This window comes from Salvia splendens, chromosome 19 (genome assembly GCF_004379255.2).
Source record: "Salvia splendens isolate huo1 chromosome 19, SspV2, whole genome shotgun sequence".
In the NCBI taxonomy this organism is placed as follows: Eukaryota; Viridiplantae; Streptophyta; class Magnoliopsida; order Lamiales; family Lamiaceae; genus Salvia; species Salvia splendens.
The window spans coordinates 22,372,255-22,395,460 of record NC_056050.1 but is presented as its reverse complement, the minus strand read 5'-3'; the positions used below and the strand labels follow the sequence as shown (position 1 = coordinate 22,395,460).

General features: G+C 39.6%; 2 protein-coding genes and 2 long non-coding RNA genes across 7 annotated transcripts; 2 read left to right on the top strand and 2 right to left on the bottom strand.

The window, feature by feature from the left end:
• Positions 1-78: 78 nt before the first annotated feature.
• On the top strand, positions 79-2,413 carry LOC121778223 (ubiquitin-NEDD8-like protein RUB2). The gene is made up of 3 exons (XM_042175537.1): positions 79-232; positions 1,478-1,737; positions 2,157-2,413. The coding sequence occupies exons 1-3, from the start codon at positions 140-142 to the stop codon at positions 2,266-2,268; spliced, it is 465 nt and encodes a 154-aa protein (XP_042031471.1). The 5' UTR covers positions 79-139; the 3' UTR covers positions 2,269-2,413.
• Positions 2,414-2,588: 175 nt separating this feature from the next.
• Positions 2,589-7,371, bottom strand: LOC121778221 (probable protein phosphatase 2C 59). 4 transcript variants are annotated; one of them, XM_042175534.1, is made up of 10 exons: positions 7,221-7,371; positions 6,480-6,805; positions 5,311-5,350; positions 4,788-4,937; positions 4,095-4,193; positions 3,826-3,984; positions 3,475-3,561; positions 3,297-3,388; positions 3,039-3,113; positions 2,589-2,948 (listed from the first exon to the last, which is right to left on the bottom strand). In XM_042175534.1, exons 4-10 carry the CDS (start codon positions 4,930-4,932, stop codon positions 2,787-2,789), a joined length of 819 nt encoding a protein of 272 aa, XP_042031468.1. In that variant the 5' UTR covers positions 4,933-4,937; positions 5,311-5,350; positions 6,480-6,805; positions 7,221-7,371; the 3' UTR covers positions 2,589-2,786. The 4 variants fall into 4 exon arrangements, with proteins under 4 accessions (XP_042031468.1, XP_042031469.1, XP_042031467.1 ...); XM_042175535.1 differs by having other exon boundaries at positions 4,810-4,937; XM_042175533.1 differs by lacking the exon at positions 5,311-5,350.
• A 6,191-nt stretch (positions 7,372-13,562) lies between these two features.
• On the bottom strand, positions 13,563-14,471 carry LOC121779520. The gene is made up of 2 exons (XR_006045836.1): positions 14,308-14,471; positions 13,563-14,076 (listed from the first exon to the last, which is right to left on the bottom strand). It is a non-coding gene; the product is annotated as an uncharacterized LOC121779520 (long non-coding RNA).
• Positions 14,472-16,882: 2,411 nt separating this feature from the next.
• LOC121780326 lies at positions 16,883-18,775 on the top strand. The gene is made up of 2 exons (XR_006045998.1): positions 16,883-16,978; positions 17,068-18,775. It is a non-coding gene; the product is annotated as an uncharacterized LOC121780326 (long non-coding RNA).
• The last annotated feature ends 4,431 nt before the right edge of the window (positions 18,776-23,206 follow it).

Below are 23,206 nucleotides of genomic sequence, written 5' to 3'. Positions count from 1 at the left end.
TTTAAAGAAGAATGGAGTAAAACTTTTAACTAAAGTCTAAGTAAATAAAAAAATGAATATATAAATAAGGTGATGTTAGGAGAAAAAGAAAATCTGAATTTGGTGGTGTCGACTTGCAACGAAAAGAGCGAGATAAAAGATGCAGATATTCGTCAAAACCCTAACCGGAAAGACAATTACGCTCGAGGTTGAGAGCAGCGACACCATCGATAATGTCAAGGCCAAGATTCAGGTCATCCATTTTGCTCTCTTTTTTTTCATGGATTACTCCTGTGTTTAATTGGTTGAATCCATTGTTGTTGCTTGTATCGGTTTGTGCTGGGGGTTATCTATCGATTTTGACTTTCTGATTGCGTTTTTACTTTTTCTTTACGTTATTACTTGATGTTGACGGAATAATAAGGGTTTGCTGTGAAGTTCAAGTATGTGTTAAGATAGCTGGTTCTAGTTAATTATAATTGGGATATCGGGGATTTGATTGGTTTGGGGATTTGATTAGCTATATGGTAGTATTGGGCATGCTCAAAGGTAGGATTTTGGACAATCAGTTGACAATTGAAGGGTTATGTTGTGAAGGGTAGCACATTTTGTGATTTTTTTTAAGGAAGTTGTGAATACAGCTTTTATTTACTTGATGCCGGTGGGTTCTGGTTCTGGTTCTGGCCTTCCTCTCGACAGCATCCGTGTCAACCAATTCTACTAATTTGAAAAATAGAAGAGAAATTCTCCTATAATTATATGTATAGAAGTTTCGGGATGATAAGTACAAGTATTTTGATAAGCAACTATGTGCTGGAACGTATTAGAGTATTGTCTCTGTTAATATAGTATATGAATTCTATCCCACATTTCAGCCCATTTATATTGCTAGGTCAGTCATTTTTTTTCGCTTTCAGCCCAGATATACTGCAGGGTCAGTTAAATATGACCCACAGTCGGCGACCCACTCTGATACCATGATAAAAATGGGCCACTCACCCCTTAAAAAGCCTCATAAGGGGAGGGTTATCCACACTTATATAGATTAGATGGGATCTTCACCAAGTCGATGTGGGTCAGAATTTAGAGAATTTAACAGTCTCCTTTGTCTCTGGTCATGGCTATGCAGTTTGGTGTTAGTAGCGTCGAGATATTGATTTATTTGTTGGTGTTTGTTTGTAAAAAGTGTACTAGATTGTGTACAGTTACATAATCTCTTGCAGTCCTAGCATGTTATTGTTTTAGGTATTGTTTCTGCACAATCTTTGTTGTTAGGAGAAGTTATTGTGCTTCAGCTACATGTATGCTAGCAGATTATCGGGCATTGATTTGATTGACTTTCATGTTTAGTCAACATACTTTGCTTCGATAATTACATGTTGGCTGGCAGGTTGAGGCCATAATGTGCTTCTAATGATGATATTTAATTCACTGTTTATATCTCCCGTTTCCTAGTTAACTTGCTGAGTATAATGAATATGAATGGCCGAGATTCCAGGACAAAGAAGGCATCCCTCCTGACCAACAGAGGCTAATATTTGCTGGTAAGCAGTTGGAAGATGGTAGGACCTTGGCAGATTACAATATCCAGAAGGAATCTACACTTCACCTTGTTTTGAGACTTAGGGGAGGTACTATGATCAAGGTTAAGACCCTTACCGGGAAAGAAATTGAAATCGATATCGAGCCAACTGATACCATCGACCGGATCAAGGAAAGGGTTGAGGAGAAAGAGGGAATTCCTCCAGTGCAGCAAAGGTTTGTTGTCTAATATAATGCTCTTTGGATTTTGATGGTGTATTTGTCTTGAAGAGCATTATTGCCCCATTAAATTTCCCTCGTGTGATTGATTTGGTTGTCTTGCATTGGTGAATTTTATAGCATTTTTATTCCCATATCCAAGTAATACGAGTATAGCACATAGGACATTTTATATTTTGCTGTCTACTAACTCGCGTAGATGCTCCTCATGATTCCATATATTTTTCTTCTGTTGCCATTGGTCTTGAACTCCTCCTGGATTTGATAACTCAAAATGGAGGCCTCTGTTCTGTTTGTGACTAGTGAAACAGGATGTCAATTGTAACTTTTCAAGTTTGAGCCTCAAGAAATACTGAATTTCAAAATAATATTGTTCTGGTAAAATTTATGATCTCACCAAGTCATTCACATTGTAGGCTGATTTATGCTGGTAAGCAGCTTGGAGATGACAAGACTGCCAAAGACTACAATATCGAAGGCGGATCGGTGCTTCACCTTGTCCTGGCCTTGAGGGGTGGCTCTTTCTAAATGCAGAACTATGAAAAATGTTCTGAATAGCAATTTATGAACTAATTCTCTATGCTGTGTGCTCTGCCATCAAACATTGCTGACTTAATATTGAGTGGATTTCAGTTTTTCCAACTTAATGTTATTACTATGCTCATTTGAGATCCTTGCGAGGGACTTATTTTGCCTCGAATTGAGATTGTTTCCTGCTTCTCCTTCTCAATCCGCATATGCATTGTAAACCTCAAGCTGTTTCCAGTCTTGCTAAAATACGTACACAACACAATACAAGACTCATCAATAATCACATCCACATAGAGTGAAATCACCACACTTTCATATAATGTTAAATAATCCCAGATTTCATATAAATAAAATATAGAACTCAAGTTACAGACATTCTTGATACCTATATAGTCTTCTTCACTAGTGCATCTTAGCGAAGACTGGAATCTATTTTTTTTACAGTTCAGTGCTTGTTGCACAAGCTTTTCCTATCGCTGTTTCCTTTTTTTGTTCGAACGAAGAAGAAATCAGTCTTAATGGGTGGTAGTGGTATGAGATGATTCCACTTTTGCAGCTAGAAACCTAACAACTACAATGGTGATGTTATCACCACTTCCTCTCTGGTTAGCTTCTTGCACCAGCCTCTTGGCTGCATCTTCGGGATCTGGGATCGGTTTAGTCATAGAAACAGCCTCCTGAAAGTTTAACACATGGATGAGAAACTGAGAATTACCACCAGACAATCAAAGATCACATAACCATGAAATTATATCGAAAAAATGGACCTCATTTGTCACCACGTCCCAAAGCCCATCGCTGGCGAGGATGAGAAACTCGAGGGTGTCGTCGACCTTTTCCTCCTGGGGCGAACATTCAAGAAAGTTATATGCCAAAAGAAAAGACAACATCTATGCTCTTCAAGCAAAAAATTCCTTATCACTTGAATATGTAACTACGGTTTAGATTAAAATCTCAACAAACAATAACATTATTAGTAAGTTTGAATTTTTGGAACACCGTCTGGAACAAGTCGGAGAGAACACCTGAATATCTGGGTCAGCAACAACATACTGCTTCAATTGTCTGTCACCAAACGCACGAGATACTGCAAGCACTCCTCCGACTCTCCAAGTTCCTGTAGAGAATATTTAGATGGTGAGAAAACCAGAACATTGTCTGCCGAAGATAAAGAGGTTGAAAAGATAAATGGAAAAGTATCACCAGCCCACATCACGAAGCCACCAGCGTCTTCAATCCGTTGTCTCTCTTCTGTCTGATCTGGTTTATGATCTCGAGAGACAGCAAAAGCTGCAAGATCAAACACAACCATTGATTTAAAATTGCAACAAGTTCCAGAATGAATCTCATCGACTCCACAAAAGCAGCTTAGATATAACATTGTCTAAGCAATATAGTTCACAAATGGAGTTCAGGTGGATAAGACTTGGAAAGAAAAGAAAATTGAGCATTCTAGTGAAACTTTCACCATGTAACAGCTCATTTCAAATCCTAAACCGCTAGTATTACGTTCCCTAAAGCAGTGGTAACGAGGAAAAGATTTCCGGCTCTCACCATTACCACCCCTGCAAACGACGGCTCTTGAATCTCCAACATTTGCCACCAGTAACCGATCACCAACAAGGATAGCTGTGGAAGCAGTAGATCCAGCATCTTTGTTCTGATTGTTCTCAGATTTCAGGAATTCCGAATCTGTATGACTGTAAGCATCCGCTGGAATGAGAACAAGATTGTTAAAACGGTTAATCTGAAAACAGTATATATACACACACATATATGAGTATAACTGATAGCTTAAGAGAGTAGCATAAAAAAGGACTTACATATAGCTGACTTAGTGTCAGAAATAAATTTTGGATGCTTTATCAGATTGCTGAAAAGGTTTTGTTTGACATATTCTGCAGCTCGAGCTCCACCGTGACCTAACAATGGAAGTTAATTATAGTTATGATACATTGTCAATATATCATACCTTAGATACTGGTTAAAGAAAATCATAGAAAATTTAGATGAGATGCAATACATGCCAAACATACTAACCACTATTGGGAAAACTAAAATAATACATTGAAGTACCTAGATTCTGGAGTATAACCTGAGAAAACTAAAATACATAACTTTAAGAAGATCGAATTTATCGTATGCAAATTAGGACCCTACAAACAAAGAAAATACTAAACAATTGTATAAAATAAAACAGGGATGAGTAAGTCCTCTATCACTTGCAAATCTGCATTTATACGTCCATTTTTGCCATCTTTTTGCAGACTTGATAACCAATCATCCCATTCAAGAAATTCGAACTACATGCACAAGTCATAGAAAACTAAAGTTCTTAAAACGTGTTGCTAAATGGGAAACAATATTCTGCCATATTCACAAAACGAAAAGTGGATAAATTTTTACTTAAACTGAAAATCAGCTCAGTCTCACAACAATAGGAAATCAGATATCCACCTAGGAGGTGAGAATGCAATGCGCATGCACACACAACACAACACAACACAAATACATACGCAGAGAGAGAGAGAGAGAGACCATCAAAGACTCCAAAGAGACCAACCACCTCTCCGTCAACACCGTCAATCCTTGTCTCGTAGAAATCTTCCATTGAAGATCTTTTACCCGGAGAACTTGCATATCCATAGCTGAATTTTCCATTCTGACTGCACCAAGTTTATAAGCTCAATGTTAGATCGAACCATGAAATTACATTTCTCAGATATGCTCAATAATTCATAAAGGTGAAAACCAAAACCTTAATGTTCAAAAAGCATTTTAGAACAAACTATATGAAATGTTTAGGTATATAATTTGAGCTCAATGAAACAATGGTTGGCTGAGGAAACTTGCTAGGCCATGAGTTCCTTTTCTTGAGGATATGAATTCTGAGACATTATAGTTTTAGAGAAAGACATGAGAAACCTCTTCGTCACTAAACGTGGATTAACTAGTCTATTACATGATCTAAAAATCTAAAAAACATGGGTAAGAGTTTTTTTTTATAACAAGTGAACGAGGAAAACGACAAAAAAATACCTTTTATAAATAAATAGACAATTTGTTTCCGGATAAATACCTGTCAAAGTTTAACACGAAGACGACAAAAAATACCATTTTCGATTAAAATAATACTCCAGAGTAATATCATACTACCATATATGAGACAATCAACACTTTTTGTCAACCTCTCTTGACGCATTGTATGGTAATTTAATGAGGCCCACATGGAACTGCCATTATCTGTGCGTACACAATCAGACTCACCGAGTATGAAAGCAATACACGTGCGGTATAAAAGAGATGATTTGTAGAAAAGTTCTATAACGATGGAAAACAATATCTGGAAGTGATATCATTCCTTTTCTTGAGATTATGGATTATGAGACAATTATACATTAAGAAAAGACAAGACGCACCCTGTCGCTAATAAAAGTACGGAATAAAATGTCTACTGTGTGATCTAAAGCCATGGGTAAGAGGGTATTAATTAAAATCAGTAAAAACAAGGATGATATAAGCAGCTCTTTGGTTACAGAAAATAATTGTTAGACATTTACATAAGTCCATTCCCATGTCATTGAAGACAATAAAAAAATTAACCTTTATGACAATTTAACGTTTTTCGTAAAAAAATATGACAATTTACCATACTAAGACAACCAAGAGCTGTTATTTCAAGCTTTTGTGAAGCATTGTATGATAATATTAAAGCACCTTAACAAGGCCAGGAGAAACAGCCATTATCTATTGCGCGTAAGAAATAAGATTTTTCGATTATGAATGAAATACACATGTAGGATAAATAGTTATGATTCGGCTGAAAGTTCTACAATAACAGAAAACCATATTTGAAAGCGGCCAAAGCTTACAAAGCAGGTTTCGAAAACTTTTCAAGTAGCCAACCAATCATAGGGACTATTACAAAATCAAGATTCTCACACAAGCTATAGAAACACTCCCATTTGATCTTATTTATTTATTTTGATCTAGCATGCTTCTTTGTGATACAGCTTCATCTACAGATAGAGCAAGAACATATTCCAACATATCATACAAGCAAGCTATAATGAAAAACTTGTATGTTTCTAAAGAAACATCCAAATTGAAGAGCCATCAATCCAAAAATTTGTCCATAGAAAGGATCACAAGAACAAGAACATATTCCAACATATCATACAACAAAACAGATAGAGCAAGAAAATCACCTAAGGCCACCGCCGCTGACCGGGGCAGTATCGACGTGGACTTGGCTTGTAGACTGTGACAATACTGAGTTCAGATAACCCATGTGATCAATCTCTGTTCTATTCCTTTCCCAATTCAAAATTTCTGTTTTTGTTTCACTATATCTGAACCTCTTTCCTAATTCATAGAAGGAATTCACCTAGTTTCTTCCTTGTACATTTATCTACCAAATCTTAAGAGGCCCAAATGGGGAAATGTTTATTGTTGCAAGATTAATGTGTATTAACCCAAAACACGACAAGATCAAACTGGTTCAAATCCAATCAAGGGTATTTTTCCATTTATCCTGCAAAAAATAGTTAAAAATTACACCTTGATTTAATGAAACACGGCAAACGAAGCAATAAATCACATGAAGGTTGATATTCAAGTATAGATCTGATATGCATGTGCAGCATAATCAGAGCCTTGGAAATGAAAAAAAGTTGCAACCGTCCAACAACCCCTATTCATTTCCGAAACTCGTTAATCCAATAGAATATGATTAAATTTGAGCAGTTCTCCACATATATATGCAAATCATAAAAAAACCCAAATTACAAATTCCAACTCCTTTCATTTTAATCCCCTAAAAATCCAATCTTGATCAATATATGATTACAAAGTTTTCATATCTCAAGAAAGAAAATGCATGAAAACCACATATTCTGCTTATCATTAAAAGACAAAGAAACGTATATGCTAGAGAGAGAATAAAGAACCTGAAGAAATAGGCAGGCAAAGGAGAAGAAGAAAGAGGAGAAAAAAGTGGGAAGATGAAAAAGGGTAAGGGGATTAGAGGAGAATGAGAGAAGAAAATTAATAAGTCAAACTAATCAATATTGTAAAATCGTCGTTTTATTATCTCATTGCCACTTCACCATTGGATTTTTTCTATAAAGGAAAGGCCAAATTCATGATTCAGCTTGTTTTTGTTTTCCCAAATTTACCTAATTTGAGTTGGTTTAGTCATGCTAAACTTGAGTCGTGACCCAGTCAAAACACATTTATAAGTCATATACTACCAGCTTAATAAAGTGTGAATTAAAAATTAATTAAATATTGATTAAACCTTGAAGTAAGTATTTAAAATAGACAATGTAGTAGTGGGTTCAAGGAAGTCAAAGAGAGATAGATATAGCCTATCATAAGTGGAAGCGATCATTTTTTTTCAGTTGCTTTTAGGCAATAATAATGGCTAAGCATAAAAGGGGGGAGTCGGAAAAAAATATAAAGAGAGGGATTGGATAAGCACATTTTTGTAAATCATAGTAATTGATTGAGTTAGTTTTCAATTTCATAAATTCTTCAAACATTGCCTACGAACTAAAATGCAAATCAATTCATACATCTATTATCTATTTGAATTTTGAATAAAAGGCAATCTGACGGTCCCTAGGCCTTTCCAGCTGAGGTGAGCTGATTTCACCAACACTTCACTTTTCCCTTTGTTTCTTTCTGCATTAGAGCATTGGAGCATCCACAATGGCGGTGAGCGGACCGGCTAGTAGATCCCCGGCGGTGAGCGGACCGGCTAGTAGATCCCCGGCGCTAGCCGGTCTGCTCGCCGAACCACTGTAACCGGCTAGCCGAATTTTGGTGAAAAAATCGGCGAGCGCACACTGATTTCCGAGCGCTGGCCGATCCGCTGGCCGTCATTGCAGGCTCCGGATCGGCGAGCGATTGGCGAGCGGATTTTTTTTTAATTTTCGAAACACTATATATACGCGATTTGCACGTCATTTTCATTTGCACCGCTTGTTTTAACGAGTATTCTCTCTATCTTAATTTCTGTACAAGAGCAACAACGCGAAATGTATAACAACGAAGGTACTCCAGTGACGAGCGGGTCTCAAACTCCCTCGGTACCCGTGGGAGGTGGATGGGGTCCGATGCCCGGGTACTACAACATGTACCCGTGGCAGCAGATGATGCCGGGGGCAGCCGGGGGTAGTATGCCCGGGATGACAGGCGGGGTTAGAATGCAGGGATGGCAGGGAGTACCGAGAATGCATCCCGGTATGCAGATGATGTCGTGGTGGGCACGCAGATGATGCCGGGGGGGGGGGGGGTACCGGCGATGCAGCCCGTGACGCAGGGGATGCCGGGGTGGGGGGTACCGGCGATGCAGCCCGTGACGCAGGGGACGCCGGGGGGGGACAACGTCTATCGCCCCAGTTTTGATTTTTCGACTGCTTCTTCGCACACATCGACCCCATCGGAGACGCAGTTCACTCAATTTGAGACTTTCTCCTTAGAGGAGTTGGGGTTTGATCTTCTTGGGGTTCCGGAAACTCCCGTTCAAACGGAGGGAGTAGGGCGGGGTCGGGCAGACCCAAAGAAGAAGGGCAAGGGGATGGGCAAAAGGGTCGGCAAGTCGTCGCAGCCGGTTGATGACGACAGCCAGGTACGGAGGAAGTGGACGGATGCGGAGAAAGTCGCGCTGTCCAAGGCGTGGGTGAGTGTTTGCGATGATCCCCTCACTTCGAACAATCAGAGGATCGTCAGCTTGTGGGCTAAAATAGCAGCAGCCTACAAGGCATTTTGCTCAGAGGGGAGGCCACACAACGGGGAGGAGTGTCGGAAGGCGTGGGACCGAATCAGGGCTGGGGTCTCCCGATTTTCGGGCTTGTACGCCAACGCCCTCCGCATGCAGAGCAGTGGCCAAACTGATGAGGACTGCAAGAGGATAGCGGAGAAATCCTTCCCCGTGCCCGGGCTCTATAAGGAGTTCACCTACTGGAACGGCTATGAGGTGCTGACAGACTCCGAGAAGTTCCGAGCAGGTGTCGACGCTGGCTGGCCGAAGAAGCATCGACTGAACTATACCGGTGATTACAGCGGTAGCAGCGGTGGTTCTCACGACCTCCCCGAGGGTGCTCAGGAGCTCCCGTCCCCTCCATCGTTCGCTCGCTGAACTCGCCCGGCTGGTCAAAGGCGGGCGCAACGTGAATCGAGGGGGGTCGCCGGGGAATCCCAGGAGGTCCAGTCGGCATCCCCCCCTATTGGCCAGTCGACAGTCGATCTCGCCTTCTTCGCGTGTCAACAAACGCGGGCTCAGATGGCCAAGACCTTAGCCGATTGGAAGACGGCAACTGACCCTGAGGAGGAGAGTTTTTTCACGCAATGCTCGTGAGCATGCGAGCCGATTTGAATGCCGCCGCGGCACGGTTGGGGGGTGACGGAGGCGGCGGCGACGGAGGCGACGAGGAGTGAGACGGAGGGGGTTTTTTTTAATTAATGTAATTTTTTAAAATTAATGTAATTTTTTAATTCTAATAATATAATTGAATTTTTCCGTATCTGTGTCGTAAATTTGATTCCGTATTTTGTGTGATTGTTAATTATTTGTTTTATATAATTTTGAGTGATGTGGCTTGGCTATTGTTGGGCTATTTGCTTGTTTTGATGATGTGGCAGGAGGATTTTTAGTGCTGATGATGTGGCATGAGGAGTTTGTGGCTAGGCTATGGCTGAACTATTCTTATTGTGGATGCTCTTAGCAATGGGGCGCCCTATGCACCGCCACGTCATCATTTTTATCCTCCTACTCTCCCACCTGCAATGGGGCGCCCTAAGGCGCGCCCTATGCATTTTCTTTTATTTGAATATTTAAATAACTACAAAAATTGGGAAAAAACTTCATTTCATTTATAAAAATTAATACATTACAATACGAATTAAAAAAATGCGCAAACTCAGCGACGACGATTACGGGCTCACACTTCTTCAATCATGTCGTTCATAAGCTGAGCATGGTCTTGTTGGTTGCGCATTGAGGCCTGTCTAGATAGAACCTCATTTAAGCCCGTCGGTAATCCTCTTGCGGTGGGCGCGATCGCCGTGCTGGACGAGCTAGATGCACCTTCATCATCATTCCAGTCGGTGATGCTCCCACCTTCATGCTCGACTATCATGTTGTGCATGATTATGCACGCATACATGACATTGGCGATGACTTCCTTGAACCAGAGACGAGCCGGCCATTTCACTATTGCCCACCGTGCTTGGAGCACACCAAATGCCCGCTCGATATCCTTCCGCGCCGCCTCCTGCTTGTGCGCAAATAAAACCCTCTTCTCACCAATTGGGCAGCTGATCGTCTTCACAAAAACAGGCTGCCGTGGGTATATGCCATCGGCCAAGTAGTACCCCATGTGGTATTAGCGCCTGTTGGTAGTGAACTCGATGGTCGTGCCGTTGCCATTGCATTGCTCGGTGAAGAGGGTGGATGAGTTGAGGACGTTGATGTCGTTGTTCGACCCGGCTACACCGAAGTAAGCATGCCAGATCCAGAGCCGATAGTGAGCGACGGCTTCGAGGATCATCGTCGGGTGGCTGCCCTTGTATCCACTAGTGAATTGGCCTCTCCACGCCTTTGGACAATTCTTCCACTCCCAGTGCATACAGTCGATGCTCCCTAGCATCCCAGGAAAGCCTTGCACCGTCTCGTGCATCTTCATCAGGCCCTGGCAATCAACAGCAGTCGGCCTGCGCAAATATGTGTCCCCGTAGGCCACCACAATTCCCTTACAAAATCTCTTCAGGACACTCCCGGCCTGTTGTCTCCCCGACGTGGAGGTACTCGTCGAAAATGTATGTCATGGTGCCGTAGACCAACTGACGGAGTGCAGCCGTGCAATTTTCATCACGTGACTCCAACGTCCAGACAATGCTGAGAAAAAGGTAACGCGACATTCTAAACCGGCAGCGGAAAACAGTCGGGCCCCACCGTGGTTGCTCGGCAAAATAGTCTGCAACCAGACGTTGGTGAGCTGCCGCGTGGTCGCGTCGAACAACCGTCCGACGTCGAATAGGCCTGTGGATCCGCTCCGCCGCCGCCGCCTCCTCGCGCTGCAGTTCGGCTAAGCATTCCGCCATGGCCTCTTCAACGGCTGCATCTAAGGCATCCCCGGTCGGACTACCTTCCTCCGAAGAACTAGTGGTGTCATCGTCGTGGTTTATTTTGGTATGTAAGAGAGGTAGAAATGTGAGAGATGAGAGAAATGAGAGAGGCGAGATGTTCGTATGAACAAGTCAATGAGAAACAAGGTTTAAATAGACAAGATTCGGAAAAAAATTTCAAAAACTCGTGCCATCGTCCGCGGAGCCCACAATGGTTCCCGATGGCGCGGACGATGGCCTATCGTCCGCTCTTCTTCCACGCCCGAAGCTTAGGGCGTGGGCGTGTGATGTGAATCAAATTGTACATTCTTATTACCCTAACTTTACATGATTTATATAGTTTGATGCTTGCAAAAGTATGTTTTGTGGTGTAGGAAGAGGAATAAATGGTGAAACAAAGAAGGAAGCTCGGATAGTGAAAATCTGCGCAGGAAGCTATAAAAATTGGCCACCCGGCCGGGTGATTTCCGGAAGGCAGCGAGAGGACAGATTTATCGCCCGGTCGGGCGATTTTCATGGCTCGGAACGCCCGATCGGGCGTTTCACGGCGAGGCCTCCAGAAACTTTGCCCGGTCGGGCGATTTTCATCTCCATTTAGCCCGGTCGGGCATTTTCAATCTCAAATACAAAATAGGCAGTTTTCTCGGCAGTTGCTGGAGGGTTTTGGAGTTTAAAGGGGACGAAAATCAGAGGGAAAAGCGTGCGACTGATTGGAAGAAAATAGGAGAAAGGGGCAAGAGGAGAGAAGAGGAAGGAACGGTCCAAACTCCATCTCGGGGGAGATCAGCCATCATCTAGAGTTGGAGAACACCATGGAGTTCACGGTTCACGGTTCTTTTGGTGTAATTCATTTTAGTATGTTTGGCTAGATTTCCTTCGTTGCTCCGAATATGTTGTAGGGTGAATTGTGGATACTTTGATGATTTTTTACGGTTTAATTTATGTGTGATTCTTGTTCATGAATGGTTTAATTATTCTACTAGTCTTGAGACGTCTAGATAGGTAGCACTTTGCAGCCTTTATTCTATTGCCTCTTTAGCATAGATTTTGGCCGTTACTCATGTGCAAGGAACTCGAGATTAGATACTTGTTCAGAGAGATAGTCTCGAGTGGTTTGATAGTTTAATCAGTGAATTTGATGTCTGCTGCGCTTCCGCAAGGGCAATAAGTTAATATGATCTAATTATCGTGTTTGACAATTGTAGAAGCTAATCTAAAGCTTGCTGCGCGACCTAGCATGGGCGATAGGTTAGTGAGTAAAACCTTGGAGACGTGTTCAGCTTATCTTAGGTATACAATTCCCTTGAAGTGTTCAGCGGATAGGGAGCGTAAATCAAACTTAATCCTCTTAAGCATAGTCTTGATCGTAGTAATCCATCGAAGTATCCCAATTCGTATGCTCGAGACATATAGGAGCAATGCTTTCTTCTTATCCGATTTTCTAAATTTTGTTTTTTTGCTTATCGTTTTGTATTTTTTCATCTTTTTATTGAATTCTATCTTATCAATCTCGAATTAAATAGCCTACGCCTCCCTGTGGATCGACACTCGAAGTACTACAATCGGCTCTGTATTCTTGCATATTCGTTGTAATATTAGAGTCAATTTATTAAACTTGTGTGAACTTTACCATTAATATTTGAACTCGAAAATTACACATCAGCGTGCCATAGTCCTGGCACCCACAATGGAGCCATCGGGCGCGCCCGAGGACGATGGCACGCATCGGGCGTGCCATCGGGCGCCCCATTGTGGGTTCTCTTAATCATTGCATTTAAGCAATTAACCTCTACATAAGTTAATAAGACATTTTCCTGATTTGTTATTTTAATTGTTATAATTTCATTCGTTTATATATTTAATTTTGATTACGGGTTTAGCCGATTTAGTTACTCTGTATATGAAGAGAATTTTTTTTTCAAGTGTGATTATTACGATCACAGATAATGGAGAACCAATAAGAGATTGAAGGAGAAGGGACGAGTAATATAATTTCTCGCATTCTCATTGGGCAAGATGTGCAGGACGAATGCGTGATGGTGTCCATAGTCCATGATATGTGGGTGCGACTCGAGCGGGCAGCCCCTCACCCTCAAACTGCAGGCATTTCTTGGCATATATTCGGCGTATTGTGATTGCTCTTAGTAGTTTTTGAGAAAAATAATTGAATTCATATATAACACAGTTTATTATTTCTCCAAAATATTCTAAAATTAAGAATAGACGTAATCATTTACCAGACTTGGTAATGACTACAACAAAATTACATTTACTAATTCAAAAAAGATGAAAAAGTTTAACATATTTTTTGAAAAAACTAACACCAATTAATCATGGGAGGTGGATACAGAAATAGGGTATAGATTCAAATTAACACTAAAATTCCACATGTAGTTGAAAGAATTATGAATTCACCTAAATACTACTTGCAATCACATCAATCCATGCCTTGCTCGGAGAAGTACTCAGACGAAGCTTGAACGTCGAAAAAGCAAGAGATTCGTACACACAATGTGTATCACATCATTAGTCATCTCTAACGCTTGTAAGTTTCATACTTCAAGCATGCCAATTGCCAAATGCTTCGACTTTCTTTGAAAGAGTCTGAGCAACTATGCTTAGGTTTCGATGCTCTACGTCCAACCAACCGTGCACTCGAGAGGGTAATGGCGACTACAATTCAATAGGGATAATTCTTTTTTAGTTCGAGGGTGTTTTTTACATTCCATAAGTGTACTGTGCTTTTTTTTAAATTCCGGCTTTGAGAGACGCATGAAGGTCATGCGTCGTCGTTAAATGAAACGCATGACACACATGCGTCTCTCTTTTGAATTCCAGAAGCAACCAATAAGAACTAGCCACACATGCTATGGAAAATTAAACCAAAAATAATAAAAACCAAACCATAAGATTCATGATGTTCTCCAATTGTTGGTTGTAGTGTTTGTCTCCAAAATGATAAAGAGTTTGAATGCTTGATCTTCTTCTCCCTCTTTTCCTTTTTATTCTTGGTTGTTTTCTCTCTATTTTGTGGAGTTTAGAATGCCAAAAACCGCCTCTTTTCCTCATTTAAATCTGAATTTCGTGAATCTGCTACAACGGCTTGTGGAGGATGATCTAAACAGAGCACGACATCTTACGCTTGCCCACATGGAATGTCACGCGTGTGTGTGGTCTGTTGCGATGAATCCTGCCATTCACGTGGAATGTCTCTCGACTTTGCTTTTTGGTTCGACTTCATCCCGACTCCATTTTCACCTCTGCACTCTACCTACGAAGCAAAAAATAACACATTTGTAAGTTCAAAACCATATAACCATGTATGAAATCAAAGGGTTTAAGTTGGAAAATAGACAGCCACCCCACTCCACTCCATTGAGATTTAATTCAAAAGAGAGACGCATGTGTGTCATGCGTCATTTAATTAAAAAAACTGAAAGACGCATTAATGTCATGCGTCTTACCCTAAAACGCATCACGGTCATGCGTTTCATTTAACGACGACGCATGACCTTCATGCGTCTCTCTCAAAGTCGGAATGTAAAAAAAGCCCAGTATACTTATGGAATATAAAAAACACCCTATAACTAAAAAAGAATTAACCCCACAGTTCAATATATCAATTATCAAGCAACAAGAATTACCAATGATTGTTAATTTGAGCTATCAAACTGCAAACTGATATGTGCATGTGTGTGTGGGAATGACAAATGAATCCAAGATGCATACAGTGTAGACACCTTCAGTACACTTCTTTGACCCCATAATCTGGACAAGCATTGCAAGAACCTTTGCTTGATTGGGGTAAGAGCATCCTCATCCGTGCTCTTACCAACGAACACAGATGTGGGTCCGGACCCACTTTTGCTCTTGCTCTTAGGCAAGAGCACAACACTCACGTCCGTGCTCTTCCACAAGGACATGCTCAAGGGTCTCACCATTTTATTATTCAATTTAAATAAAAACATTTCCACAATATTAAAATGCATTAAAAATAACCGGAATAATATTACAAATTACAAAAAAATTAAAAATTACATAATTAAAATCCTAAAAATTAAAATTTTCATAATTAAAGTCTTAAAAACTAAAAATTACATAATTAAATTCATAAAATTAAAAAAACCCACTACTCGTGGCCGAATTTCGCTCAAATGGATGATGAATGTGTGTATTTATAGATGATTTTGGGATTAATTTTTTTAAAAAAAAATTCAAAAAAATGGTAATAAAATCTGTATATTTTTGGGAATCCGAATTTTTTTTTTAATTTTTGGTATTTTTTTCAATTTTTTTTTTAAAAAAAAGAAAATGCCAACGGGCAATAGAAACGTGCCACGTCGCCCTGCTCAGCGGCACGGACGTGCTCTATGTTTCGAGCAGAGCCGTGCCAGCGGCGGACAGCGGGTGCCGTGCCGCTGGCACGGACGGACGGACGAGCCAAACTCACCGCTGCTGATGCTCTAAACATGCACAAACCGTTCGGCGGTTCCGAACCGTCGGACGGTTCGGCAGTTCGGTTCAGGTTCAATGAAATGCTAAACCGGAACCGGCGGTTACGGTTCAAATAAAATTTTAAAAAATTATTTATTATTTATAAAAATTAATTTTCAAAACTAAATAAATACAACAATTTCATAATAGCCCATATTTATTTGTTGGGCCTCTAAATTATAAGAAATCATTCTTGATTGTTTCTCTTTTATTGAGAGACATTCTTGAATATTTTATGTTTCACTTTCAATGTAAATGTAAGACAAAATATGTTTAAGTATTTTCTTTTATAACATACCTGTTTTGATCATTCATTCATCTTTTTTCAACGTGGGATACAAAACTTTGTTTTGACTTCTACTTTTCTTTATTTACATTTTATTATTCACTATTTTTACCTTTATTTTTGTCATAATTCTTTTTGTAAGACAAATTTATAGATAATAATAGCATCAATTAGAATAGTTTAATTAAATTTGAATGTTGCATGTTGTTCATAATTTGTATATTTATAGAATGTGGATGTGTTCAAATAATTAGATTTAAATATAGGTATGTTGCTCATTTTTGTCAATGTATTGATTAAAATGTGCAATAAAGCAATAATTAATATAATCTGTATAATAATGATAAAAATAGACAATAAAAGAATGATTTGTATGACGGTATAATATATCAGTAGTAGACTAATAGTATGATTTTGTATATTAATTATTATTATTTTAATAGATGTAGTATAATTTATATAAATAAAACTATTATTTGAAACCAATAAAATAAATCACAAATACCTACAGAAAATAAACACAAAGTTTTAGCTCAGTCTCAAATAAAATGGGGTTTAATAATAATAATAATAATAATAATAATAATAATAATAATAATAATAATACACAGAGGAGTAACATTCCGTATGAAAGTAAAATTGCAAAACGTATAAGAAAAGGGTAGAAAACTACGTATTTGTATTCTGTATACACTAACTCCAGCAAAAATGGCTAATCTCGAGTTGAAGGAGAATCGGATCGATCTCCTCCCTTTCGTGGTCGTCCTTCTCATCGCCGCCCACGTCATTGCATTTGTCAGTACCTACGTTCTTCAAATTAAACTCATCTATCATCAATTCTGTGGCTTTGTTGATATCAATTTCATGTATTTTGGCTGATTTAGGTGTACTGGTTTTACAAATTAGCTACGGATAGGGCATCGAAGAAAACGAAGAAGCACTAGCGACTACAAAGGAGAATCGGCGAAGGAAGTGAACATTATATGTTTTCGTCATTTACGTTTCTCGTTTGATTAATTTTCTGACAATTGTTTCTTTTTTTATCGATATATTGTTCGTTTACTTAGTCTCATCTATGAATTGGTTGTTCAAAGTTGTTAAAAAAATCTATGTGAAATGATTCCGATTTGAGTAGTGCATTTCCTTTGATTTCGATCCTACAGTCGAGCAATAAATAGGTTCTGTTACAGTGTGATATGCTACTTCACTCAGTCATTACAACAAACAGTTTGTGGCGTCGGTCTCAGAGGGCTATACTCGCCTCTCTTTGTCTGCATTTATGCGTATATGTTTTTACTTCGTGTATAGATGAGGATTGCTATGATTTCTTTGGTACTTTCAATTGGGAAAGCAGCTTATCGTAGAGCATTGTGTGCTATTAAGGATATACAATGCTGTGGATATACAAACTGGGTATTGCTTGTTGAAGATTCCGTATAGTGCCCAGATAATCTTCCTCCGGGAATAGCTTGTTTGCTGGGAGATGAAATTGGTGAAGTTGCAAAAGTTGCTTTACTCATTCTGCATGAGAAAATGTTGGGGAAGAAGTCTGAGTGGGCGCCTTACATCAGCCGCCTTCCTCTGCGAAAGGATATGCATAGCTCGGTGTTCTGGAGTGATGAAGAACTGGATATGATTCGACAGAGTGCTCTGTATGAAGAAACTCTCAAACAGAAGAAACAGATTGGATAAGATTGTTTGGCTGTTAAGTTGGTTTTTGATAACTTCCCCGAATATTTCATGATATTAAGCTGCAGGATTTCGCATATGCATATGGATTAGTTACTTCTCGAGCATGGGTGAGCTATAGGGGCGTTTCCATGATTCCCTTTTCGGATTTCTTGAATCATGACAGACACTTCAGAGGCGTATATTTTGAGTGATGAAGGCAAGACAACATTAGTGGTTATAGCTGGCTGTGGTTTTGCTCTGGGTGATGTGGTCCTGATAAGATATGGAAAGTTTTCGAATGCCACACTCATTCTGGATTTCGGTTTTGCTGTTTCTTGCAATTGTTATGATCAAGTTCATGTTGAGCTTAATGTACCTCAACACGATGCTCTCTATACGCAGAAGTTGGATATTCTTGGCAGAGATCGCACACCAAGGATCAAGGATGACAACGAGTTTGCTTACTATGACAAGTGGGACATGAGAATTTCCCAATCACTTCGTGCATTTGCTCGTATGATTAGCAAGAACTAGATGACTTGGCGAAGGAAGCTGCAGAGAATGATGGGAGGCTAGCTCCTCAGAAGCCATTGAAGAACAAGAACATAGAGCTAGCAGCCTATCAGCTGTCGTTTGACGAAAGATTACATTGAACGCATTGAGTTGTGGCTTCCAACTCCTCCCACTATAAGCGAGAGGTGTGCTCTAAGACGGCGATTAGCACTATATCTCCTGACTGGTGAACTACGAGTGCTGAAGTCTGCTTCGGCGTGGCTGGAGAGCTACTGTTCGACGTTATGAAAGATACATTTTGCATTCTACTCAATACAAGGTAAAAACAATACCAACTTTACATAATCTCAATTGTTTAGTTTGTACTTGTCTCATTCATGAAGTGATTGTGTCCGAATTTTTGTCAAATGTGTGTTCTCTCCTTCGTCTTCTGACTCAAGTGGGTAGTTAACTGACTCAAGTGGCTTTCCAAATATTCAAAAAGAAAAGAGTAGCACTATAATATAGATGTCACATTGAATTCAGGAAGTTGATTGGTTGCACAAACATCAATGGATGTTGAAGTTCCATGCCACTACAATTTAATTAGAGGAATAATTATGTATCAAATATTCACATGGAATGGTTGTACAAAGATTGTGACACACCTAATTGATTCCTTCCTTGCTCCTTTATTTCAATGTCACTTGCCATATTTTCCATTCTAATAGTAAAAGTTAGTTTATATACTATAGCTAATTCACACACTCTAATTTTTCTTGTGGCTGTCCTATTATATCATTCATTTGAGTTAAATTATCACATCTCTAAGAATAATTAGAAATTATTAGTAAAAGATGGTGGTTCACAGTTGGGAATGCACGAACTCCAGCTTAATTGTGCTCGTATCAACTTAATTAGGATCTATAAAATTTAAAGGAACAATTGCCTCAAAATAGATTACTTATGGCCATTACTACTATTTCTTTAGAAATCCAAATTAAAACCGACATGGTAACCACATGAAAAATAGAGATTGTTGTTTGAATTTGGAGTTCTTTAGCAAATCCAGAAAAAAAAAAGTTTGTGTATTTTTATAAATTTTTAAATTTATGTGCGAAAAAATAAAAACGGGTGAAGTTCATATATTAGGGGATAAGATTAAAAGTTGTGTAGAACTAAATATAGATGTATTTTGACATAATTAACCAATTATAAATGGGATATTGATACCTAATATCATCGAACTTTCAAAAAGTTGGATTTTTACAATGAACTTTGAAATTGACAAATAATATCACGAACTTTACCTCGAGTTTGTTATTTCCCACCAATGAAAAAATTCCGACAAATAATACCATGATACGGTTTTTTTTGTAATTTCTCGACAACAACTTCGAGAGTTTTAAGATTTTCAATCTTTGAGAATAGTTTTTCTTCAAGCACACCCTCCAAATTTGTTCTTCAATCTATTGATATAGCCAGAATTTTTTCACTAGTGGAAAATAATAAACTCATGGTAAAGTTTGTGATATTATTTGCCAAAATTCGTGAGAAAAATCTAACTTTTTAAAAGTTTCGTGATATTAGGTGTCAATATTCCATTGTAATTTGATCGTAAGTTGCAAAATAAATTTTATACCAAAAGCTTGTGTGTGACTGGAAACTACTTTTAAATTCTGAAAGGTAGGACATATTTCTAACGGCAATATTAATTGGTTGAACGTTGACTGATTTGTTAGAGCATCGGGGCGCCATATAACCCGCCCTATCCTCCGCCACATCAACATTTTATCTTCCTACCCTTTTATTTGCAGTGTGATGTCCTATAGTCCGCCTTATAGTCCTCTTTATAGCATTTTATTTATTTGAATAAATAAACACTACAAAATTTAAATAAAAACCTTCATCTCATTAAAAGTTAATAGAATACAATATGAAATAAAAAAACTATAAATTCAACCAGGACGATATATCAATCACAGAAATATCAGAATAGTTTAATCTTTTTAAAAGAGAACTAAGAATGTCCACAATGGGGGAGCCGCGGCCCGCGGCTCGGTGCGCGGCCCCCATTGCAGAGAGCTGAGAGGCGGGGCGCAGGGCCGAGAGCCGAGGGCAAGCCGCGGCCCTCCATTGCAGCGGGCCGCGTTTCGCGGCTGGACCGCGGGTTTTTTTTTTTTTTTAATTTCAAAAATTCTTTATAAAATACTACACTTCCATTCCATTTTTCCAACTCCATTTTACTTCCATTTTCCTCCAATCTTTCCAATATTTCCTTCCAATTTCAATTCAACCTTGCAACTATGGATTCCGACGATGAACAATTCCAACAAGCGGTAGATCTGGAGTTCCAAAACCTTGTTGCAGCGGTGCAACGTGAAGCCGACGAGGCGGAAGATGCGGCGGAGGCGGCAGCGGCGTTGGCAGTCCCTCGGCCATTCTATCATCGGCGGTATTTCGACCGTGATCATGCCGGGGCTGACTGCCGGTTGATGGAAGACTACTTCAACGAGAACGCCCGTTATCCGCCAGAGGTTTTCCGTAGGCGATTCAGAATGTCGCAAAATCTCTTCGTCCATATAGCGACGTGTTTGGCGCAGCGGTTCAAGTGCTTCAACTTGCGATATGATGCCACCGGCTGACCCGGCTTGTCGACATACCAGAAGTGTACGATGGCAATTAGGCAGCTTGCCTATGCCTGGCCCGCTGACATGTTCGACGAATACCTACAGATGAGCGAAACGACTGCCCTACAGACGTTGAGGCAGTTTTGCTCTTCAAAGGGGAGTATCTACGGAAGCCATCGGCCGATGATTGCCAGAGATTGATTGATATGCACGGGACTGCACATCATTTTCCAGGGATGTTGGGGAACATCGATTGCATGCACTGGGAGTGGAGGAACTGTCCGGTGGCTTGGAAGGGGCAGTTCACTTCCGGTTTCAAAGGCAGACACCCCACGATGATTCTGGAAGCCATTGCTGATTACCGATTGCGAATCTGGCATGCGTATTTTGGGGTTGCTGGATCGAACAACGACATCAACGTTCTACGATCGTCACACTTGTTCAATGACGAGAGCCGGGGTGAGGGTCCGCAAGTTAGATTCATGGCCAACGACACTCAGTACAACATGGGGTACTATTTGGCCGATGGGATATACCCTGGCTGGCCCGTGTTTGTGAAGACGATCCGACAACCCGTTGGGCCGAAGCAAACCTACTTCGCGAAAAAACAAGAGGGTGCTAGGAAGGATGTTGAGCGAGCTTTTGGTGTACTCCAAGTGCGATGGGCCATTATATGGTGCCTGGCTCGACAATGGCACGAAAATGATGTCGCAGACATCATGACTGCATGTATCATATTGCACAATATGATAATAGATGACGAAGGAGTTGCTGCAGAGCGATGGACACCGGAAGATGGTGCTAGTTCGAGCTCGGGTATTGACATGGAGCCCCTGCAGATGGGTGTACCACGTAGTAATGAATACTTGATCCAGCGGTACACCGATATGCGGAGCCAAATATCGCATACATCACTGCAGGCTGATATGGTTGAAGAGGTCTGGAACCGTAGAAGGGGCGCCGCAGAGTGATATGGGTTTTTGGGTTGTTGTTTTTAAATTAGAAAACTTTCGTTGTATAATTTTCCTATTTTAATATAATACAACGAAGTTCTTGTTACATTTTGATTTTAGGTTGTGAATTTTTTTATTTACAATCCAAATTATTTTATTTTAATTAAATTTATAAATATCATAAATTTAAAGTCTAATAAAATTTAATATAGTTAAATTTAAAACAACATTAAAAAAAAGTGAACAATTTTTTTTTGAGAGGGCCACATTTGGCCCTTGTTGTTTTTGTTAAATTTTGTTAATTACCATTGCAGATGGCCACAAGAGAGCCACGAATAATGGCTGAGCTAAAAAGCTCGGATCTTGTGACTGTGATTTTAAAAGGTCAATGGTACACGTCGTCAATTCATTTACCTTGCCGCAATTTCGCTAATATACCCTCGGTGGTAGGATTCATTGCAGTAAAAAGGCAATTCAATCAGGGTACGCAGTAGCCCGTTCAGGGGGAGGCCTTAAGGCCTCACACTTGTGCCTGAGAGATGTAAGCAACTACACGACAGCAGTGAGATTCGAACCTAGACTCATTGCAGCAAGTCTGCCCCTCCGTTGCCAACTGCGCTACGCCCCTGCGTGCCTCGGTGGTAGGATTCAATTACTATATTTCGATAATTACGTACAAAATCGAATTTAATTCGTCTTAATTTGTGTATATATTGGAATGGTCACATGTATATCTAATAATATATGTGTAATAAATATCGCATGCATTTTATTTATAGTATATGATATCTCATTATGACAATTATATTCTTGTTTGATGAATATTTAAATTAATAAAGTCAAAATATAACCTAGCTTAATAATTATCAGCCCGTGTAACAAATATTAATTCACTAATACAAATATTTAGTATCAGTAATTTAGTTCACAAGATATATCTCGACTTTGAAACATATGCTATATCGTCTTAACTGACTAGCAAGATTAATAACATTATTTGAACATGACGTTAAGTAAATTAATTAATTGTATGTTATTTGACATGAATATCGAACAATATATGTTTAATAAAGTTATTATAGTAGTTTATGACTTGTCATATGCAAAATACTCTCTCCATCTCACAAAGTTTGTCCCAATTTGACCCGACGCGAGCTTTAAGAAATTGTTTGACTTTGTAGTAAATGAAGGTGTGTAGTAAAATAAGGTCTCACATTGAGTAGATTGAGAGGTGTATTTAATATATATTTTTAGTATATTTTCTATATGATTGATTG